Raw genomic sequence first — 21,302 nt, 5'->3', positions numbered from 1 at the left:
GAAAATTACGTAAATTCAAATCAGAATTCAAAAGTTTAGACGCTTTGTCAAGTGTAAATTCACTGGCATTTTTGTTCTAATGTTTTAAGTAAGCACTCTCCTTCTATGAAGCTTTCTAACTTTCTTTTAGCAAATGTTTCATATATAATTATTTCGCTTTACCGAATGTTAATTCCCTGAATATTACTTGCTGGAACCAGGGGGAAGCTTTCGTGGTTAGTGGTGCGTGTGGAGGCAAGGATAACAGTTAGCCTATAATTCCTTTAAATGATATTCCGACTTATTCAGTTATTTTCTTTATTTTTATTTTTTAATATTTATAGCCATATTTGATTGCTTGATATATTACTTTCATTCGTTTCCATGGTGTGTGTGTGTGTGTATATATATATATATATATATATATATATATATATATATATATATATATATATATATATATATATATATATACATATATATATACCTGAAGCATATATATATATATGTGTGTGTGTGTGTGTGTGTGTGTGTGTGTGTGTGTGTGTGTGTGTGTGTGTTGGCCTTCGGACCTCTTTCTTCATTTTACTACAATTACGTGATCAAGACGGTGACATTACGGACAATTATTGATAGTTTAGAATTTGATGTTCATGGCGAAAGTTATTTTAACTTACGCATTTAAAATAATGAAATCATTTCATTAATATGTCATGACAAAGAAATATTACACTTCCAGGGATGCGATGACCACAACAAAGACGACTTTGATAATAATGACGACTATGACAGCAATGACGACTATGACAGCAGTGACGACTATGAGGAGGAAATGAACAACGATGAATATGACGATGATGACGCTAACGAATATTGTGACTGAACATACGACAACAAATGAGTACCATATACACTTTCTCCACTCTCCCCCTTCCATTCACCTTCAACAAATTGCTAATTAGGTTTGACATTTTCTGCCCAAATTCCTAATTATAATATCCTCTGAGCAAGACTTTACAATGAACGAGACACCGGAAAGGTCTCCCGGAAAATTGCTCATTTCGTTTGGAACATCGTGTAATTGGCGGTGATGAGTCGATAAACAAGGCTTACAGCGGAGGTGTTCGTATGGAATGATTGGCAGCAGAGAGATGGAATGAGAGAGAGAAAGAGAGTGAGAGCGAGATGATTAGGTAGACAGAAACAGACTGAGACGTAGAGGAAGAGAGAGAGATGAGAAATGAGATAAAATGGATTAAAGGAGTGAGCAAGATAAATCAGAACTCTAGCGAGAAGAACTTCCTCTTCCTGCGAGAAATAATATGCGTCTGTGGTGAGTCAAAAGTGCTGACAGAGCGACATAGCCCGGGACCCTGTTCACAACCCCATGACCTGAAGCAGGCAAATCTAGCCCAAATTTTTTAAGCATGACGAACATGCATAATTTAATCTTCTTTTCCGGCGGATTTGAGAAAGCTCCTCCGTTCGTATTTTAAGCAAATATAAATTAGTTTATCTTTTCAATTAAGTCATGGTAATTTTGAGATAAACTAGTTTTAAATACATTTAGGCTGATTAGGTTAATATAGTTCGGGAAAAAATTAATCAAAATATTGCAAATGAAGCAACAGTTAACTTATGAAAGTCATTAGGCCAGCCATTATTGGGAAATTAATTAAAAAAATCAAAACCTGCATTCATAGGTAGAAATAAAAATTTTAAATAATAAATAAGCAAATAAAATCTTCTGAAAATCACATGAAAATCAAATAAAATATGTTTTAAAGAATTTGCAATGACCTTTTATGATATTTATGGTTCAGGAAAATCAATTAAAAAATCAGGAAAAGGCTTAGCAAATTCGGAAAGAACAGAGCAACAATTGTTACTTTGCGTCTTCAGACTCAAAAATAATTTTCCTTAAAGAGTGAGCCTCCTCCCTTGACTCTCTTACCTACAAGTGACTACCTTACCCTCTAAGGAAGCTACAGTAAGAGGTACTGAGTTCATCGACTTGACAATGGTCCAGGACGGACCGAAACGTCGTCGTCCCTTCACCTTCTAGTGTGTGGTCTGGTCAGGCACTGAGTATAAAATGCTGAGTTATCTGATTGACACAAGAGAGAGCGAGAAGAAGATATAGACTAACAATATAGATCTCTTTGGAGACTTATCCTCAGCTAACCTAACGTAACCCAACCTGTTCGGTGGCGTAACCAAACCTAACCAAACCTAACATAACCCTCAATACAAGCCACTTTTTCTTCACAATGTGAGGAGATATATAAGAATATAATATGATGGAAATGAATCTTTATTTCATATATATATCAGGCAATTATTAATTTGTATTTGCCTTACCACTAATATTAGCATTAGCATTAGTTTAATTATTATACTTTTGTATTATTATTATAATTGTTATTATTATGATTATTATTATTATTTAATTGCATTATAGTTATATCAGAACAATTTTATGATGACCATTATCAACTCGTTGCTAAAATTATTTTGGTAGTTTTTTCAAATTTCTCCTGCGAGAAGAATAGAGAGAGAGAGGGGGGGGGGATGAGGGAGTGTTGGAAAGAGAGAGTATGTTTTAAGCCTGTTCTAAGCCTGCTAATTTGATTCAGAAGTCGTTTATTCCTGTACTCACCTGCGTAAAAAAAAATATATTCTTGTATTCAATGTGCACTCACTTGCTATAAACATGTGCGCAGTCAACGTTTACCCACATCCCACAAACATGCGCGCAATTAATATACACAAACATGCGCTCAGAATTAATGTACTGCATGTCATTACGTCAGAGATTGCATTGTTAATCCCTTGACGGGGGCACTTTGCCAAAGTACGTCCTGCACTTGGCATGGTTCTATAATTCCAAGACCCGAGAAATATACGTTAATAAACGTCTCTCTTTTCCATCTCACTGTACTTCCCAAACCTTTCACTTTTCGACCCTCCCACCCCTTCTCTTACTTCCTTTCTCTCCTTCCGTCCTTCCCATTCTGATTCTTTTCACCATTTCACAATTTACCCTTCTTTTTCCTTCTTCCCTCCTCGCCTCCATGGTATCGGCGCAGAAAATATAAAGTTTTATATTTTGAGAGACCTTCCTGGGGTAATGCGGGCTTTTATAGTTGAGACATATTACTCTATGTTGCAAGAATAGACATATATATATATATATATATATATATATATATATATATATATATATATATATATATATATATATATATATATATATATATATATATATATATATATTGCGAAGATGTGCAACTTCCTGTTTACATGTGAGAACAGAAACAATCAATATGATCAACCTCTATTTACTGTTTCGTTATAACTAATAACATCCTCATGACGAACTTCAATTATTTCATTTATTTACTATTATTTGGACGAGTTATACAATATCTAGGTATTCTAAATTTTTGCTCTTGCAAAACGTTATGAAATTATTAAAAATTGTAAGACAAATGCCAATTCACAAAAAAATATTTCACATTTTTATGATTTGAAAATGTGCCAAATAATTATTGTGAGGTCAGAACTTGACTGTTGTAAAAGAAAATCAGAACTAGAATGTTTAATGGGGAGATCATAACTGGAATGTTTAATGGGGAGATCATAACTGGAATGTTTAATGGGGAGATCATAACTGGAATGTTTAATGGGGAGATCATAACTGGAATGTTTAATGGGGAGATCAGAACTGGAATGTTGTATTTAGAAACTAGGACTGAAATGTTGTATACTGAGACCAAAACTAAAACGTTACCTACTCACGTGTATAAGAAAGATGATAGGGTGATACGGGGTATAATTGACAAGAACTACAAACCAGGCAGTGAAAGGCAAGGATTCGTCTTATAATATATTATATCAATCCTCGAATAGCTTCCATGTCTATGAGAAATAGCATTTCTGTCTCTTTTTGACAAACTTAAATGTACCAACGTAGAATATCAATACAAGGACAATTCTGGAGACTGTGCACTTTGAAGTGAAGGCTGATTTAGACAGATGCCAAGAATACTCTGAGTACCAGTCTTACACTTCATTTGCAAGAAGGAGGTGAATCATCCTACTATAATCAACGTGAATTTAAAAACATGAATTTAAGACTCTCGTAGATGTGTTTGGCTTCTCGAATGATTCATGAAATATATTTGTCACGAGAATATTTGGCGCAGAGTGCAAATGCTGAATTTTTATTTGTGTAAATATGAAATTCAGATTTTGTAAAAAAGTCCGATTTTTTTTCTTTAAAAGGGACATGTGCTTTCCATTATTGCATTTCTCGTTTGGCGTCCGGGAAAATACCGTCATATGTTTCTGGTTTTCGTCGAGGATTGTCGGAGGATTGTTTTCACCATCACCACTACCATTACAAACATCAGAAAAACATCAAATCACTGTCGCCACAATCAAGACAGCTAACACTATCGTCACTCTCTTAACTTGCACCACTTGATAATTCTGGTTCCATGAAGATAGCAATTATTTGTGTCGGATTATTTGCATCACTTGTATCATTGTTGGCACCAACACCCATATCTCTATCATTATCATTTAATTACACATACACAGATATCTGGATATCAGCTACCATTCACACACACACCTGTACTTCAGCTTCCACACACACACACACAAACACACACACACATACACACACACACACACACACACACATACACACACACACACACACACACACACACACACACACACACACACACACACACACACACACACACACACACACACACTCGCACTATAGTCACCACACGCACACCACGAACACACGCACTACAATGAACCATCATAATTCCCTACAATGTTATATTCACTCTCGTCATTATTGACCAGGAAACTGATAAAACCAGACACAGATCATTTCTTTATCTTTTATCTCTAAAACAAAATTTCTGGTTACTTTGTGAGTAGTTCTAATCCATTTGCTTTTTTAAGTCTCTCAACAAGGATTTTGTCAAAGGTCTTTCAAACGAAAAGAACGAATATTTGTCAATAATTTTTTTACCGATAACATTATTTTATCTTTTTGTGGACAGTAAAAACCTTTGCGTAATTCTCGATTAGTGACCAGATGTAATGTTTTTTTCGATTAGATTAGTTCTCGATTAGTGACCAGATGTAATGTTTTTTTCGATTAGATTAGTTCTCGATTAGTGACCAGATGTAATGTTTTTTCGATTAGATTAGTTCTCGATTAGTGACCAGATGCAATGTTTTTTTCGATTAGATTAGTTCTCGATTAGTGACCAGATGTAATGTTTTTTTCGATTAGATTAGTTCTCGATTAGTGACCAGATGTAATGTTTTTTTCGATTAGATTAGTTCTCGATTAGTGACCAGATGTAATGTTTTTTTCGATTAGATTAGTTCTCGATTAGTGACCAGATGTAATGTTTTTTTCGATTAGATTAGTTCTCGATTAGTGACCAGATGTAATGTTTTTTTCGATTAGATTAGTTCTTGATTAGTGACCAGATGTAATGTTTTTTTCGATTAGATTAGTTCTCGATTAGTGACCAGATTTACTGATAAATGCCAGGTTAGAGCCCGGCTGTAAGAGGAAATTACGCATGTTTTAAACGATGTAGCGGCTTAAGTAATCGGACAGTGAGGGTTTTTTAACATTTGTTTCCTTTAAAAGATTTTATTTTTTCTCTCATTTGTAATGTTATAGGAAGATAAGTGGGAATTAGTTAGGGAAAGAAGTAAAGTAAGAAAGCAATCTTACTCAGTAACTTGCATCTTGCTCGGGGAGTGGGGAAAGTAACTATTAGGGGAAAGCGCAAAGCCATTACGATTAAATAACACTGGGAAGGGGTCAGGATATGGACTTGGGATGGGACTGGGGAAAGGAATGGTGCCCAAAATGCATCATTTGATACATCACGCTGTTGTGATTTCTGTGTGTAATGGTGCTCAATCAATTGGACGGTCGGGGATTGAACGTCGACCTGCATGAAGAGAGACCATCGCTCTACCATCCAGCCCAAGTGGTTGGGGAGTGAGAAGCATGAACTTAAGCCATGTCACTTATAGCTAGACATGTGATCTGTTCAGTGGTGCTTTTTGTGATGGGATGCTGGACATTGATGATCTTCCGTCTAAGCTTTACTGTCCACTGGTCGTCCTGATAATCTGCCTCTTAAATCCTCAGGCCACTTATCAATCAGCCCGTTCTCTCGACTCCCCACAACGGACAGAAAATGGTGTACTAAAATTTCGAACCTACCCTAACCTAACCGAGCAACCCACGCGCCGAGAACGTGAATGTCTTTAATCCCCTATTTTTTATAGGAAATATTTTGATCGTGGGGGATTTTGACGTTTAAATACGATGTATTTTTCGAAAGGACAAGTTGTATCAATAGCCATTTTCTTTGTACTGGGATGTAATTTATTGAATTATCATTCATCCTCTTATTACTATTACTGTTATTATTATCATAGTTATTATCATTATTATCTGTTAACATTATAATTGTTATAAATGCTATTTCAATATTATTTTATTTATTATCTGTACCTTGATATACATACCTCTCTGGCCAGCGGGCTTTCCAAAAAAACAATATTTTGCTATCAGCCACGGCATCAGCGATATGTCTTAATGAACTCGATTCGGTCAACACATTCTAAGAGTACTTTTGTTTACAAATGGACAGACGAGCGTAAACAATATACCACACGCTGGGAGTAATGACCTGGGCGTGTCGGATAAAATATTTACATGTATATGTATGTTAAGAGAGGCGAGACATTTGATATATGGGGCCATAGCTGTGATTTATGACATGAGAACATGTACGTTAGGGAAACATTTGGGGGTGTGATATTGTTTAGGGTTTTGGGAAGGTGTCGTGTTCTAGTCATGCTAATTGGGCTGATTGGGAAGGGTATCTATATTGTCTTCGTCCCTCGCTGTATGATTGGGTGGTTGAGTGAATGGGTGAGGATTGTCTCGGTCCATCAGAGGCAAATAAAAGACGATATCTGGCTGTTGACATCACAGTACCGACAAACGTACACTGCTTATTTAGTCGTTGTGTATATGTGGTTATCCGTCTATTACCCTCCATATACCTCTCTCTCTCTCTCTCTCTCTCTCTCTCTCTCTCTCTCTCTCTCTCTCTCTCTCTCTCTCTCTCTCTCTCTCTCTCTCTCTCTCTCACTCTCACCCTTTCCTTTTTTCCTCTTCTAACATCTTTATCCAGAGCCTTCAAAGCTATCAAAATGTTTTCTTAATTTCAGTCTCATCCCCCTTTCTTACTCCCTAGTCAATCTTTCTCTTCGTCAAATGAACGCCTTTGTTGTAATGACTCTTAGTTAATTCAGCAAATGTTCTGTCCTGGAGAGTGTAATGAGCCCTTGTGCGTCAGACCTAATTTAAGAACATGTTATTGTGTCTTCCTGATGGATATTTAACACGCCGAAGCGGCTGGCCTGGATTTGGTAACTTATTCTCCTGTCCTTCCAGCTATTGTTATGATGATATGAAATAGCGATTTCTTTCCGACAACGGCAAAATAACATTACGCAAAGAGTTTGACCTCGGCAAAGAGTACGAGGATGGTAAAAGAGGCGTTGCAGGCGATGAGGGTCTCAATAACGTGGCTGAAGTATGTTGATTAATCCATACACTAGAAAATGAAGGGACGACGACGTTTCGGTCCGTCCTGGACCATTCTGAAGTTGATTGTGAGACAGTCAACTTGAGAATGGTCCAGGACGGACCGAAACTTCGTCGTCCATTCATTTTCTAGTGTGTGGATTGGTCAACAAAAGTGGTGTTGATGGGTAATTGACCTACTGTGGCTTAATCTTACGAAATGGCTTTACGCTGCTGAAGCCTTGATGACCTCCATTAAAACTTTATAACTCAGCCATGCGAGGTGATACACATGGGGCCAGAAGCCCCCCGAAACTAATCAACTGTGATCCTCTTATCTTAATTCCCAATAAATACTTATAGAAAACAATAAGATATATACAAAGTAATATTTTGACAGTTTGCGAACAAACTATCAGAGGAACGTGCTGCCAAGTGCTGAGTTTTAGGACATAAAAAAAGGGGATAAAGGAAACTACAGAAGACCCACTGGCTAATGGGATGCAGCTCTTGTTAGGCTCAAGAAATCCTACCATATTTTCCCTTGGAGTAATTAAGCTTGAAAACTAAGGTAAACTAGCCGACATATTACATTGCAGGGATAATTTAGCTATAATTTCGTCCAAGTGATATATAAGCTGCCACCCACACACACACAAGACAGTTTTTGTCTATTTTTTTGGTATGAATCATCGATAAAAACTGTGATAGGAATCTGGCGTTAAATATTACAGAACTGACACACACACACACACACACACACACACACACACACACACACACACACACACACACACACACACACACACACACACACACACACAAACAGGTGTTTACTTAGATACAGACCTTGAGGACTGGTGATTTATATCTCCTTTGATATTTACCAACACTAAGACAGTCAAATAAGCCTTTTACTCGTGAATGACGAGGCTTTATCTGCCCAAGGTTTTAGATATTAAGCAACCTAATAAAGCAGCGAACTTTACTCCGAGTGAGTGATTTAGGTCACAAGGAGTTTGTTAAATGCCTTTCCTATACGATGCATGTTATTGATTTTGCTCAATGGATAATCTTTCAGGATTTTTATTTTTTGAGGCTGTGGTCTCCCACTACGAACCAATATAACCTATTATTACCTTATATAATGTCGTAGTCTCCCACACCACCATCGATAAAGATCCATTATTACCATTTATTAGTTTGTGCACTTCCACCAACCAACACCACCCATTAAAACTCATTATTAATATCAACACACACCAATATCTATCGCCGTCCATTGAAGGCTCTCACCTAAAGAGCTTAACACACACACTAATACAGACTAGCCTCCACTATCATTCCCCGACCCACTACTTCCCTAACATTCACCACACACTGAATCCCATTCAACCACAATTACACAATAATACCCACCACCATATGCAAGTACCCCCCACCAACATCACCACCTTCTAATATCTACCAGAGAGTACCTGCAGGACTGAAAACAAAGCGTCAGCAGCAGAGAAGAGGGTTCAAAGCTGAAGGAATGTGACATAGGGGGACAGTCATGGGATGACTGAAGTTCGTAATATGTGAGAATGATTGGCTAGAAGGATTGTACCCATTCACGGTTGAATAGATATTTATAAAAGGCGCAGAGCTAACGAGGAATGCAAATTTGAAGTAGATCTTGGCAATCTCTTAGAGTGGGTTGACAGATGGTTGCTAGAATTCAATCTCAACATGCGTAAAATTATACAAATCGAAAAAAGGAAGGAGACCAGGAGGTATCTACATCATAATGGTTAATTAATTACAGGAAATGGAAAGAGAAACAGATTTCGTAATGAATATAGACTCAAGGCAATCTGCACAACCTATGTTAAACCAATCCTGAAATATGCAGTGCCAGCCTGGAAATCTTATTTTTTGAAGCACACATTATAAATCTAAAAAGCACAGAGTTTGAAGTAAGAATATTGTCAGATCGAAAGGAAAGTCGGACTAAGAGGATTAGTTATGGCAACTAAATCTCGTAAGCTTAGTGGAACGAATAAACAGAGGTGATATGATCAGAACATGAAAGATACTTTGGAGAATAGACAAGGTGGACACTTACACCGCTATAAATGAAGAGAAAATTGGACTTAAGAACTTAACAAAAAAATTAAAATGCAAATTACTCGAAGAAATATAAGGAAAAACTCGTGCCCTGAACTGGCGATTAATTATTGGTCTTCACTGATTGAATCAGCTGTGGAAGTCACCTCTATCCAAAACCTTAAGGATAGATTCGACAAAAATTTCGAACGTCCTAATTGTTAAGTTATAAGGCAACAGGTACAACTATGCAAGTAGGCCTAGTGGGAGACCGGGCCGTGGGGACGGTGAACTCCGGAACCTCCACAAGGAAGGCGGTGAATAATGACCTAAACCTGACCTATCCGTAGTCACTGATAGGTAAATTCAACCACCCAGAAATACCCACCTCCACTACCAGTACCCAGTACTACCCACAACCACCACCAGTATCCAATAATATCCAAAACTACCACCAATACCCAGCAATGTCCACCACCACCACTACCAGTACCCAGTACTACCCACAACCACCACCACCATCAGTACCCAATTATACCCAAAACCACCATCTGTACCCAACAATACAACTTCCACCACACACTAATAAACACCACCATCATGCACCAGTATCTACCACAATCACCAGCCTCTGATAAACATCCAACTACCACCACTCGATAATACCCACCACCCAGACAACCCACTAACACCTCCACCCACCACCCACTGACAACAATTAATAACCACTTAAACCACGACTTCTCACTAAAACTCGCCACCCACTTAAACCTACCACCACCACCACCATTCAACCTCCATTACAACTGACTGTCACCTGTCAGCAACGCTCATCAAAAGTGACTGTCACCTCGCATCAACGTCCACGACAACTGATTGTCACCTGTTATCAACGTCTATCATAACTGATTGTCACCTATCATCAACCTATCACGACTGATTGTCACCTGTCATCAACATCTATCATAACTGATTGTCACCTGTCATCAATCCTAACTGTCTCCTTTCATCATAGTCAATCACAACTGAAGGTCACCTGTCATCAATTTCCAATACAAATGACTGTCATCTGTTATCAACGTTCATCAGATTGATGTTTCCTATTACTAATGACTCCTAATTCTACACACTGCTTGTTAACACTCTATTTTCCCAACATTTACCCCACCAACACCTCATTCCACCCACTTGCAACCACTTCCACCCACCTACAACCGCATCTACCCACCCACAACCAATTCCACCCACCCCCAACAACCACTATCATCCCACCACTTCCGTCTACCTACAATCCTTCCATCCACCTACAACCACTTTCACCCAACTACAACCACTTCCACCAACAAAACATCTACTAACTTCCTTACCATTCTGACACGTTTCAAACGACAAATTACTACCGTGATTCTATATAATTTAAGCTTTGCATTTTTTTTAATGCTGAACACGTCTCCATAATTCAAATGCGAGTGCAATGGATCTATACCTTGGGCACTGTGACCTTTGGGTGTCGGGTGGAGGGACTGGGTGGAGAGACTGGGTGGAGGGTGCTGAGAATGGGTGGAGTGTGGATAACGCAGTGTCCTTCATTATTAGCCTAGATGGTGAGGGGGAAAGAGGCACTAGATGCTATCGTTTGAATGTGAATCTGTCAAGAGTGTTGGCTCTTCAAACTGACTTCAAGAACAGCCATCACCAAACTTTTTCATTAACTCTCGTAGTGTTGGTATTGATGTGTTGAGTCAATAAAAATGTATGAATTCACTTAATTCTGATGTTAATTTTTGTCTAGGTTCGAATACTATTTTCGTGCAAATTCGTTAAGCTCCTTACTTGTATACAACAGTATAATTTTGACTTTAGTTTCTGTTGTTTTTGCAAAATCTTTATCAGCAAGATTCTGGAGGGAAGTTCGTACTTGAGACACCTGTTATAACACTACCATCCTGATACATAAACCTTCTTAGCTATTTTCCTGCCACGAACAGAACATTACAATTAATTCCCCCTTGAAGAACATAAGTAGGCACATAGTAGAAAGCACAAAGCCAGAAGGAGTATTACTTCACTACATAGTCTTCACTCCGTCACGTAGTGAAGACAAGGAGTCTACCCCTCCCCTTCCCCTAAGCTTACAAGAATTGACTGCTGACCCATAGAAACATTGCAAGCTGATGCCATGACTCAGTAAATTCTCAGGAATAGAAGAAACTGCAAGATACCTATTGGTTCATACGAGGCAGCTCCTGCATGTACTCAAACACTCTCATGTATAGGTCTAACCTTCGCTTGGAGGAACAATCCAGCGATCCCTTTTCTATTTTGTTACGTACACAGACACGCGCAAATACAATAAATAATTAAACTCAGGCCCACTAAGACCCCCGGAAGCCAACACATACACCACATACGCAAGAAAGCATCAAAAACCTGGAAAGGAAATGATAAATTGGGAGGCAACTTTATGATAATTATATACATAACCTTGTATTCATTATTTAAACTCTTGTAGATACTTGTAGCTATCGTTGTACCAGATAGATGAACTCATTGGGGGATTAATTTGAGTGTTAGGAGGCCTTAAATGGTGGATCAAATGTTATTGACAAATGTCATCAAATGTAAGATGACCTTCATGACGGAATCCCTCAAGCTATAGCTGGCCTCCATGGCGTAATCCCTCACGAGTTAACAGGCATCAATGAAGGAATCCCTTAAGTGGATACTTTCCTCAATGGGGGATTTGTTCAAGTTTGAAGATTGCCTCATATGTGAAAGCTCTCAGACATAGTCTCAGTGAGGCATTTCCTCAAGTGTTAACTCCTCTGAATGGGGGGGATAATACCTCAAGTGTTAACTGTTTTAATGGGGGCGATGCCTCAAATGCTATGTAATGTAAACTGGATACTCCTTCAAGTGCTAGGTGGTCTGAGGGTGGACCTGTCAGAAGGTGTGTGATCTTGAGCTTCTCTCTCTTGGGTTGGCTGACCTCAGCAGGGACTCTCTTGGGTTGGCTAACCTCAGCAGGGACTCTCTTGGGTTGGCTAACCTCAGCAGGGACTCTATTGGGTTGGCTGACCTCAGCAAGGACTCTCTTGGGTTGGCTGACCTTAGCAGGGACTGTCTTGGGTTGGCTGACCTCAGCAGCGGCTCTCTTGGGTAGGCTGACCTCAGCAGGGACTCTATTGGGTTGGCTGACTTCAGCAGGGGCTCTCTTGGGTTGGCTGACCTCAGTAGGGACTCTCTGGGGTTGGCTGACCTCAGTAGGGACTCTCTGGGGTTGGCTGACCTCAGTAAAGACTCTCTTGGGTTGGCTGACCACAGCAGGGACTGTCTTAGGTTGACTGACCTCAGCAGGGACTGTCTTGGGTTGGCTAACCACAGCAGGGACTGTCTTGGGTTGACTGACCTCAGCAGGGACTGTCTTGGGTTGGCTGACCTCAGCAGGGACTGTCTTGGGTTGGCTGACCTCAGCAGGGACTCCCTCCAGTGTTAGTTGAACTGAGAAGCAGCTCAAGTTCTACCTGGCCACAATAGGTTACTGTCTTAAGAACCACGCGGCTGACCTTAAGAAGAACTACTTCAAGCTCAACTGACTGTCAAAGGAAGAGCTTCCTCAGTTCCTGTCTGACCACTCAGGAGGGAGGAAAGGAGGGCACTTGAGCGCTAGTAGAGAAGCAAGTGTCCCCTTAAACCCCCCAACGAATACAACCCACTTCCTCTCTTCCACCCCTAACCCCTCCCTCAAACCTACCTCCCCTCCCCCAAACCTACCTTCCCTCCCCTAAACCCTTCCTTCCCTACACTTACCTTCTTTAGTTGCGGTTGAAGCTGCCGCGTAGGCGATGAGGTAAATCAGTGTACAGGCCGCCTCCATCACTACACTGGGCGCTCTCAGAGACACCAATTCAAGACCTAACAACCCCACTTTCAACGACTACGAACGAGGCATCTGCTGTTAATCCGTCAGAAACCCACCGTACCACCATACACTAATAAGTTGATTAGTATCATAATTCTATGGAACACAAATTCATAATGTTCTATGTGATTACAAAAAGAGTTTGTCAAACTGCGGAAATTTTCTAAGCTACGAGCGAATTAATTGCGTAGCTTTATTTTGGGTTCATATTACACCATAAATTCGCTGATAGAAAGTACTTGCATAAACTTTCTCCAGGCGACGGGAGGATACTACATGCCCCACTCTGCACCGGATGGTCCACCACTGAGGCAGCAGACAGCCTACTGCCACCTCCACTGCCACTCCCGGGGAGAAACTATCGATCATACATACCAAGAAAATCATTCGGGGAGCTTCTCCGAATGATTTATGTTTCAGGAAGATGAGCCCTGGTTTTAGAGTGATCATCTGATACCGATCAATAGTTGAGTAACATCAAATGAGGAAGAAAACTCGCTGGAATAAAGTTTAGAGGGGTTGGTCGTACGTCCGGCAGCGCCAGTTCTGCCATCAGGAATCATGCGTGGTTGCCGATTTTCAACCCAAGATAGCAAGGATTCATACTATTTTTGTACACATTGAAGCTGCATTATTGTCACCTCAAGATAATCTTTATCTGTCTCTCCTCCTTATTGAACAAATCAGGAATGAATCCAAGAAGCTGAAGGGAATTCACAAGATTTATGGTGAATGTTCATCTTAGTCTGATGGCTTTTGTAGGGACATATTTAGACCTTTTTAGAGACATCCACACTAATAATTACGATGCACCTCGTCATTAACGAGACATCGTTACCTGGATACGCTCTCGTGCCAGAGATGAAACGATCGATATGAGCAGCATCGTCCGCTTTGAGAAACTCGAAGGGATTGGAACTTTGTGATTAACAGATGTTCAATCCCAAAGCATTTTCCTCGTTACAAAAAAGAAAATGAATAATAGTTTTGAAATCATTTTACATGTGGATACAAACATAACTGAAAACAAAACTGGACAATTGTCTTTCAATTTCCTTCATTCACATTTGTGTTTTTAACTCACACTCACAATTACGTACATACACATAATACACACACACACACGTGCATAAAACAAACACACAAACATCTTGTTTATGAGAATAGAATTCTATATTCCAATAATTACGAAATTACATCTTTTTTGGGGGTTAAACTCAATTCCCCATATTCTCTCTTACTCCCCCTCCTTCCCTTCTCATTTCTTCTTTCCCTCACCCTTCTCCTCTATTTACTCCTTTTCCTCATCCCTTCCCCTCTGTCTCCTCCTTTTTCTCACCCCTCGTTTCTCTCTCCTCCCCTCTTTTCCTCACCGTTCTTTCCTTCCTTCTCTTTTTCCTTCTCATCTTCCCCCATTTTTCCCCTTCTCCCTCATGCCTCTTTCTCCCCCACCCTTATCCCTCTCTCGCCCACCTCATTTCCCTATCCTTCACCCTCTTCCCCTCTCCCTATTACCTTACCTCCCCTTCTCACTCTCCCCACCAACCTCGAACAGATAGACATTTCCTATTATATATAAAGTATAAATATATACTTTAGCATGAATAAGGTATAAACTATAAAACTTCGTGGGTAAACGCCGGGGGAAACTTCAATAATCTACCCTTCCCCGATATCATCCTGTTTCCTTTTCAGACTTCATGAAACTCCCTCGGGGGTGTTAGGTTACAGATTATATTTCATGAAATATTTAGTTTAGGCTTTCCCAAACCAGCCTATTTTCATCCTATACCCCAGACCATTCCTCCTACAAATATTTTTGCTAGTAATAGATATTATTAATCTTCCTGGAATTGTTTTGTTACCATTCATTTAACTTTCTTACCCCCCTTTGTTGATGCCTTTTGCCATTATCTTTCACAAATGCTCTTTATTAAAAACCTGCCATCGTGGATTGTGAGCTTCACCAGCTGGAAAAACATGGAAGCTATATACAGTTTCCAGAATTATAATTCTCCTGAACTGTTGAAATGACGTGGAATAAAAGTCATAAAATTTTCACACGAGAGAACCTCCCTTGTGCAAGGTTCAGTAAGTGGAGAAACGCCCAGTTCACTTTCCTTTTTCAGTATTTATCAACGCTTATTTCAGTATTATTTTCTGCCTTGAGATTGAGTCTTGTCGATAAAAGAAGAAGAAGACATATTTTGGAATCTCTATTAGCAGCGTCAGTTTATATTATATTAACTTCAAACAACAAATATTACCAATGTTGTGAGGTTTGTATCTCCTTTGCATAAAACAGGAGGATTTATATTACTGAAATTGTATTATGTGAGCAAATTCCTCAAGGCAAGGGAGGGATGATCAGCTTTGATTCTTGCATTTTACCTAAGAATTGAAAAAACATTTAAGTTGCATTGCGTTTCACTCACGCAATCATGACACTGAAGGGTCATTGATTGGTTGGAAGCCACGCTCCGCTATAAACATTTCTTGGAAAAAATAGCTTAATACCTATTACTTTACCCAGTTTAAATGTTTTTCATCGGCTTTTGCTGTGTCACCTATGATGTGTTATGTAAAGCGCCAAGCCATTACGACTATGTAGCACTGGGGGGAGGGATCAGGATAAGGATTTGGGATGGGAAGGAGAGAAAGGAATGGTGCCCCACCCCTTGGACGGTCGGGGATTGAACGCTGACCTGCACGAAGCGAGACCGTTGCTCTACCGTCCAGCCCAAGTGGTTGGGGTGGTGAGATGAGCCGTGTTGTCTCCTCATTGGTGGTGATGAATAGTAATTCTCAGATTACTTAACACCTTTTCCCCTCTGTCAGTATTTTTAGCGGTGTTCTTTAGCTCATTGTTTATCTTTCTGCAGGCGATGAGTCACAATAACGTGGCTAAAGTATGTTGACCAGACCACACACTAGAAGGTGAAGGGACGACGACGTTTCGGTCCGTCCTGAACCATTCTCAAGTCAAGAATGGTCCAGGACGGACCGAAACGTCGTCATCCCTTCACCTTCTAGTGCGTGATCTGGTCAACATTGTTTATCTTTAACCAGAATTGTTGTCAGCGCGGAAATGTACCTGTATCATCTCATACATAAATATTTGCTGAGATTCCCAGCGTTCCCGAGACCTGGAACGGGGTTGACATCCTCCCTTCACGCGACCACCATCGTCATAACACTTTCACTACTATGGTTGGTCCACTTGAAACCTCAGATGTCTTCCCAGAAGGAAACAAACCGTGGACTATAAGATACCAACAAGTCTTCGGAGGTCTCTAGAGCCTAGGACCTTCGAATAAGTTTTATGTTGTTTTCATAAATTGGAGATGATGATGATTGCGAGATGATTTACTGTTTGCAAGCGTCAAATGTTGCTGTTGATATGAACAAAAATCACCATCTATTGAGTGCATTTAAATCCTGATTGGAACCCCGTGTAGCCAATTAAGATGCGTTATAAATTATCTATGTTTCAAAACGAGGGCGAAGCACTTTATGAAGTATGTTTGGAGGACAGGTAGTGATTGAAGAACTTAAAAAAAAAATAGTCTTGAATATACCTAATCCATAACAGTTATAGGAAAAGCAGGTCTTACGACCAGGCACCAAGTGCAGGATAACCCAATCTTAATTCCAGTCTTCCAGTTGGTTTTATTATGTAACGCATCATTTCACATAGTGGCAGAATTGCCATGAATTTGATTCCTGATTGTAACAATGAAGCCTTGAAATAGTTGCTTCCCTTCATCAACACCCCGTACCAAGAACACCCCACGCCACAGACACCCAACACCACCGACACCCTCACACCAACACCTCGCTATCACTACTCTTCTCCGCCCTTAGAGACTTTTTTTTCCATTCTTCTGTTTCCAAACCACTCACTCTGCAGGTACGTTTCATCCTTCGTTTCTCTTTGTCTCCTGCTTTCCTTCTTTCACATCTTCATCTCTTTTCTCAACCCTCTCATTCTCACCCAGCCTTTACCCGTGTTCGTCTATGCTGTTCTTCTTTCCCTTTTCCCCTCTCCCTTCCCATGTCACATCACTTTCAGGCTTAAAATTGTTCTAAGCTATTCACACTTCCCTTCCTCCTCTCATCTTTTCCATTCCTTCTGTTCCGACTGTTCCACATCCAAGCACCTGTTCTCCACCTACCTGCTATCCAATTCTCTTCAATGTACATCTCTCCCATTCATTTCACCCATCAACTTGGATCAATCGGTTTAGCGAAAGCCTCGCTTTTAGCTGGGTCAACGTTCGATCCCAGTGGTTCAATAGTTTGGGAACCGTTCCTTCACCCCGTCATTATCCGGTTCCTTGTCCTCATATCCGTCTAAGTTCTGTACAGTCGTATTGCTTTAGCGCTTTCTATTCATAAATTTCTTTCCTTTGCCAGTCACTCCTTCATTTTCCATTTGTGTTTCATTCCCTCAGTACCAGTTTTGTCCCACTAGTTTCTCCTACTCTCCCCTTTCTCTTTATTCCCTGCCTTTTAACTTCCTTATTTCGCTTTCCAAAATTCCCTATTCTCTTCCATCTTCACATTTTCCTCCATTCCTTTTCCCCCTCGTTTCTCGCATCTCTTCATTCCTTTCCGTTTCCTCTTCTTTTCCTCCTTTCTCCTACCCTCCACTCCCGGCCTCCTCAAACAAGCCAGCGTAACGACCCTGCACAATAAAATATTCCCTATGCAAAATAGCTGAGCAAGTTTGTCAAAACGTTTAAGTGACTGGAAATTTGTAGGTTTAGTCAATTTTAGTTTTTATTCTGGCTGGGTACGCTGGACTAGACGATGCTGCTAGACCCCTAGAAGTGCTGAGTTGTTTGGAAATTGGTGATTGAGGTAGAAGATTATGTGGAAAAATCGTGACTGAAATGGTACGTTAGGTAAGGGTCTCTGGGCAATGTGGTGCCTTGCGTCAGGGTTGTTGGGTAAGGTGTTATATTAGGTAAGGTAAATTGAGCAAATTGCTACTATAGGGAATATAAAATAGGTACGTAGGTTTCTTAGATAATGGATGCTGAGCAGGATGTTACCTCAGGTAACATCTGTTTTCTCAGCTAAGATCGGGAAGTTGGGCAAGATATTATCTAAGGTAAGGGACGCTGAGGTAGATGATACACTAGATAAGAGGGACTGTGCAAACAGCAAACTTGAGACAAAGTGTCTTGGCAAGATGAGAACGCATATGCAGGGAGAATGAACTCTCTCATTGTTGCAATAGACCCTTCTAATGAGAGCTTACCAGTCAGTGATTGTCCATCTTGTAGTTCCGCCTTAACCAGGTCAGACAACAGGATGCCATTCGGGCGAGAAATGCTTCCACTCTACACCTACCAGTGATCAGATACTCAAGAAGTCTAACTTCTTGAGGTTCTGGATTGTAATTTTGTATCTGGAACTGTTCTGCTTCAAGAATTCAGCAACGCCAGCAACTTCTTATGACGCAGATCTTATAAAACATTCCCAGGAAGAATCTCTTGCAACACCTAAGGAATTGACGTCAGACGTAGCTGGTTATTGGTTAATGAGAGTAACGCCAGTCTCATAGTAGTAGCCGTCATCAATCTCCCTACTTGAACTGACTTGTTCTGCTACGTTTTCAGTCTTTTCTTGAAATATAATTTGCTAGACAACTTCTAGACTTCCCACTAGAACTGTCTTAACTCTTTATCATTCTTCAGTATATGATATTAGCATAGCATACATTATATAAAAAATAATTTTAATGCCTCGTCGTATAGCAACATCACGTTATACAGCTGAAATATGGTATCCAGGAAAATATCTATTTTTTCAAATACAAATACATAATGATCGGTGGATATATCGCCTCACCCTACCTAGCATTCGAACGCAAATAGGTATATACACACTCTCCCTTCTATACCATCAACAGTCTTTCAAACAGCAACACAGAAAAATACGCATACCATTCACTTTTGTTTCCTGGAACTTCAGCAACAATAGGCAAGTGTATCGACAGGTAAAGAGAGTTAAACGTTTGCTACCAGAACCAAGCGTGCACGTTTGCGTGTGTGTACTCAGCTAGTTGTGCTTGCGGGGGTTGAGCTTTGGCTCTTTGGTCCCGCCCCTCAATTGTCAATCTACTGGTGTACAGATTCCTGAGCCTACTGGGCTCTATAATTTGAAACAGTGAATGGAGTCAGCCTCCACCACATCACGTCCTAGTGCATTCCATCTGTTAACAACTCTAACACTGAAAAAATTCTTTCTGCTTTTTCGACGATGCAGGGATGCACCTTGCTCAGCGTCTTAACCATGTGAGAATCGCTGGATGCTATCTGGGCTTATATTCTAATCCCTCCGGTGATACAACTCTGCCTGGATGCGAGATCTTGCTGTTGCAATACTTGGTTCTTATTTAATATTTGATAAATATTATGATCTAACCATCTTTTCATTCTGATGATGTTATTATTATTATTATCTTCGTTTTAGAGGTATCCGATATTGCTCTTATATAAATGCTTTCATGAACAACGAACTTCGCCCTGAAGGGTTTCACTAGTTATGAATTATATGCCCCAATTGCTAGTTCAGTCGAGTGTTCGTTCAGTGCACAATAAATATAAAAGCAGGGCATTACGTGCATCCTGGATTGTAAAAGAGACTCACGCTATTATGCCAATGTGAGAACTTCATGGAGCCGGATTATGGTGGCCGGATGAACGTCTATGCTGGCTGAGAGACTAATCTTACAGTGGCCATCGTCATGTCATGGTAGTTCATGTGTAAGACTTTTCTGCACTCTACACAGAGTCTTACATTAAATTAGCAACTAAATTGAAGATAACATTTAACACATGAGATCTTTCTCGACTATTAAATTAATACGAGTCTCAATAAATGTTATGTTCCGCATTAGATCATCAACACTGCTCCCTTTATATTAAATAATTTATTCATGTTTCCTTTTACATGTATAGATGAGTACGCAAACTCAAAGGTGTACGTGGCTGAATTATGTATTCGCTTGTTTAGAAAAGTTTACAAATTGAGAGTTGCATGAAAGGTCAAATATTTGTGATTATCAACATTAAAAAACATTTCCTACAGAGTACCTGGTATCATATTTGAGGCCCAGAATAAAGCATTGGAATTTGAGAATACAGCCAAATACAGTAGGCATATAATTCTATTCTATACAGCTTCTATGTATATCCATTCAATCTATTTCATATATATGCCTAAGCTAAGCTTAAATTAGGCATTAATACCAAAACAAAATAGTTGGTATTACTGGATAGTAATATCAACTATTTTGTGTTATCCGTAAATTTGTTACATATATCTAGACCCTAATTTCCAAACCAGTCTTATCCCATATCTTTCCTCATTCGAAACTTATGTAATTTACATCATTCCTTGTATTATTTGGTGTTCGTATATTTAAAATCATGTTTATATCCCCCTTTTTTTATAACATTTGATCTATTTATTTATATTAGTCATGTCATCCCTTACTCTTTGCCTTTCTAGAGACTGTAAATTATGCTTTTTTATTTCTCTCATTGCGGCGGGGGGTATAGTTCCTGGGATTTACTTTGTGACGCTTTTGAAAATAAATCTTAAATAAATCCTAAGTAAATCCTACTATCCAATTCTCTA

The 21,302-nt window shown here is 39.6% G+C and overlaps 1 protein-coding gene across 1 annotated transcript in view; it reads right to left on the bottom strand.

Moving 5' to 3' along the window:
• Nucleotides 1-13,938, bottom strand: part of LOC123768688 (nephrin) — a 293,699-nt gene extending 279,761 nt beyond the window's left edge. The window contains 1 exon segment of the mRNA XM_069316344.1: nt 13,538-13,938. Within this exon segment, the coding sequence (XP_069172445.1) occupies nt 13,538-13,604 (67 nt within the window). The 5' untranslated portion in view covers nt 13,605-13,938.
• Between the last annotated feature and the right edge of the window lie 7,364 nt (nt 13,939-21,302).

This window comes from Procambarus clarkii, chromosome 83 (genome assembly GCF_040958095.1).
Source record: "Procambarus clarkii isolate CNS0578487 chromosome 83, FALCON_Pclarkii_2.0, whole genome shotgun sequence".
Lineage (NCBI taxonomy): Eukaryota > Metazoa > Arthropoda > Malacostraca > Decapoda > Cambaridae > Procambarus > Procambarus clarkii.
Note: the sequence above shows the minus strand (reverse complement) of the source record. Positions and strands in the feature narration are given on the sequence as shown.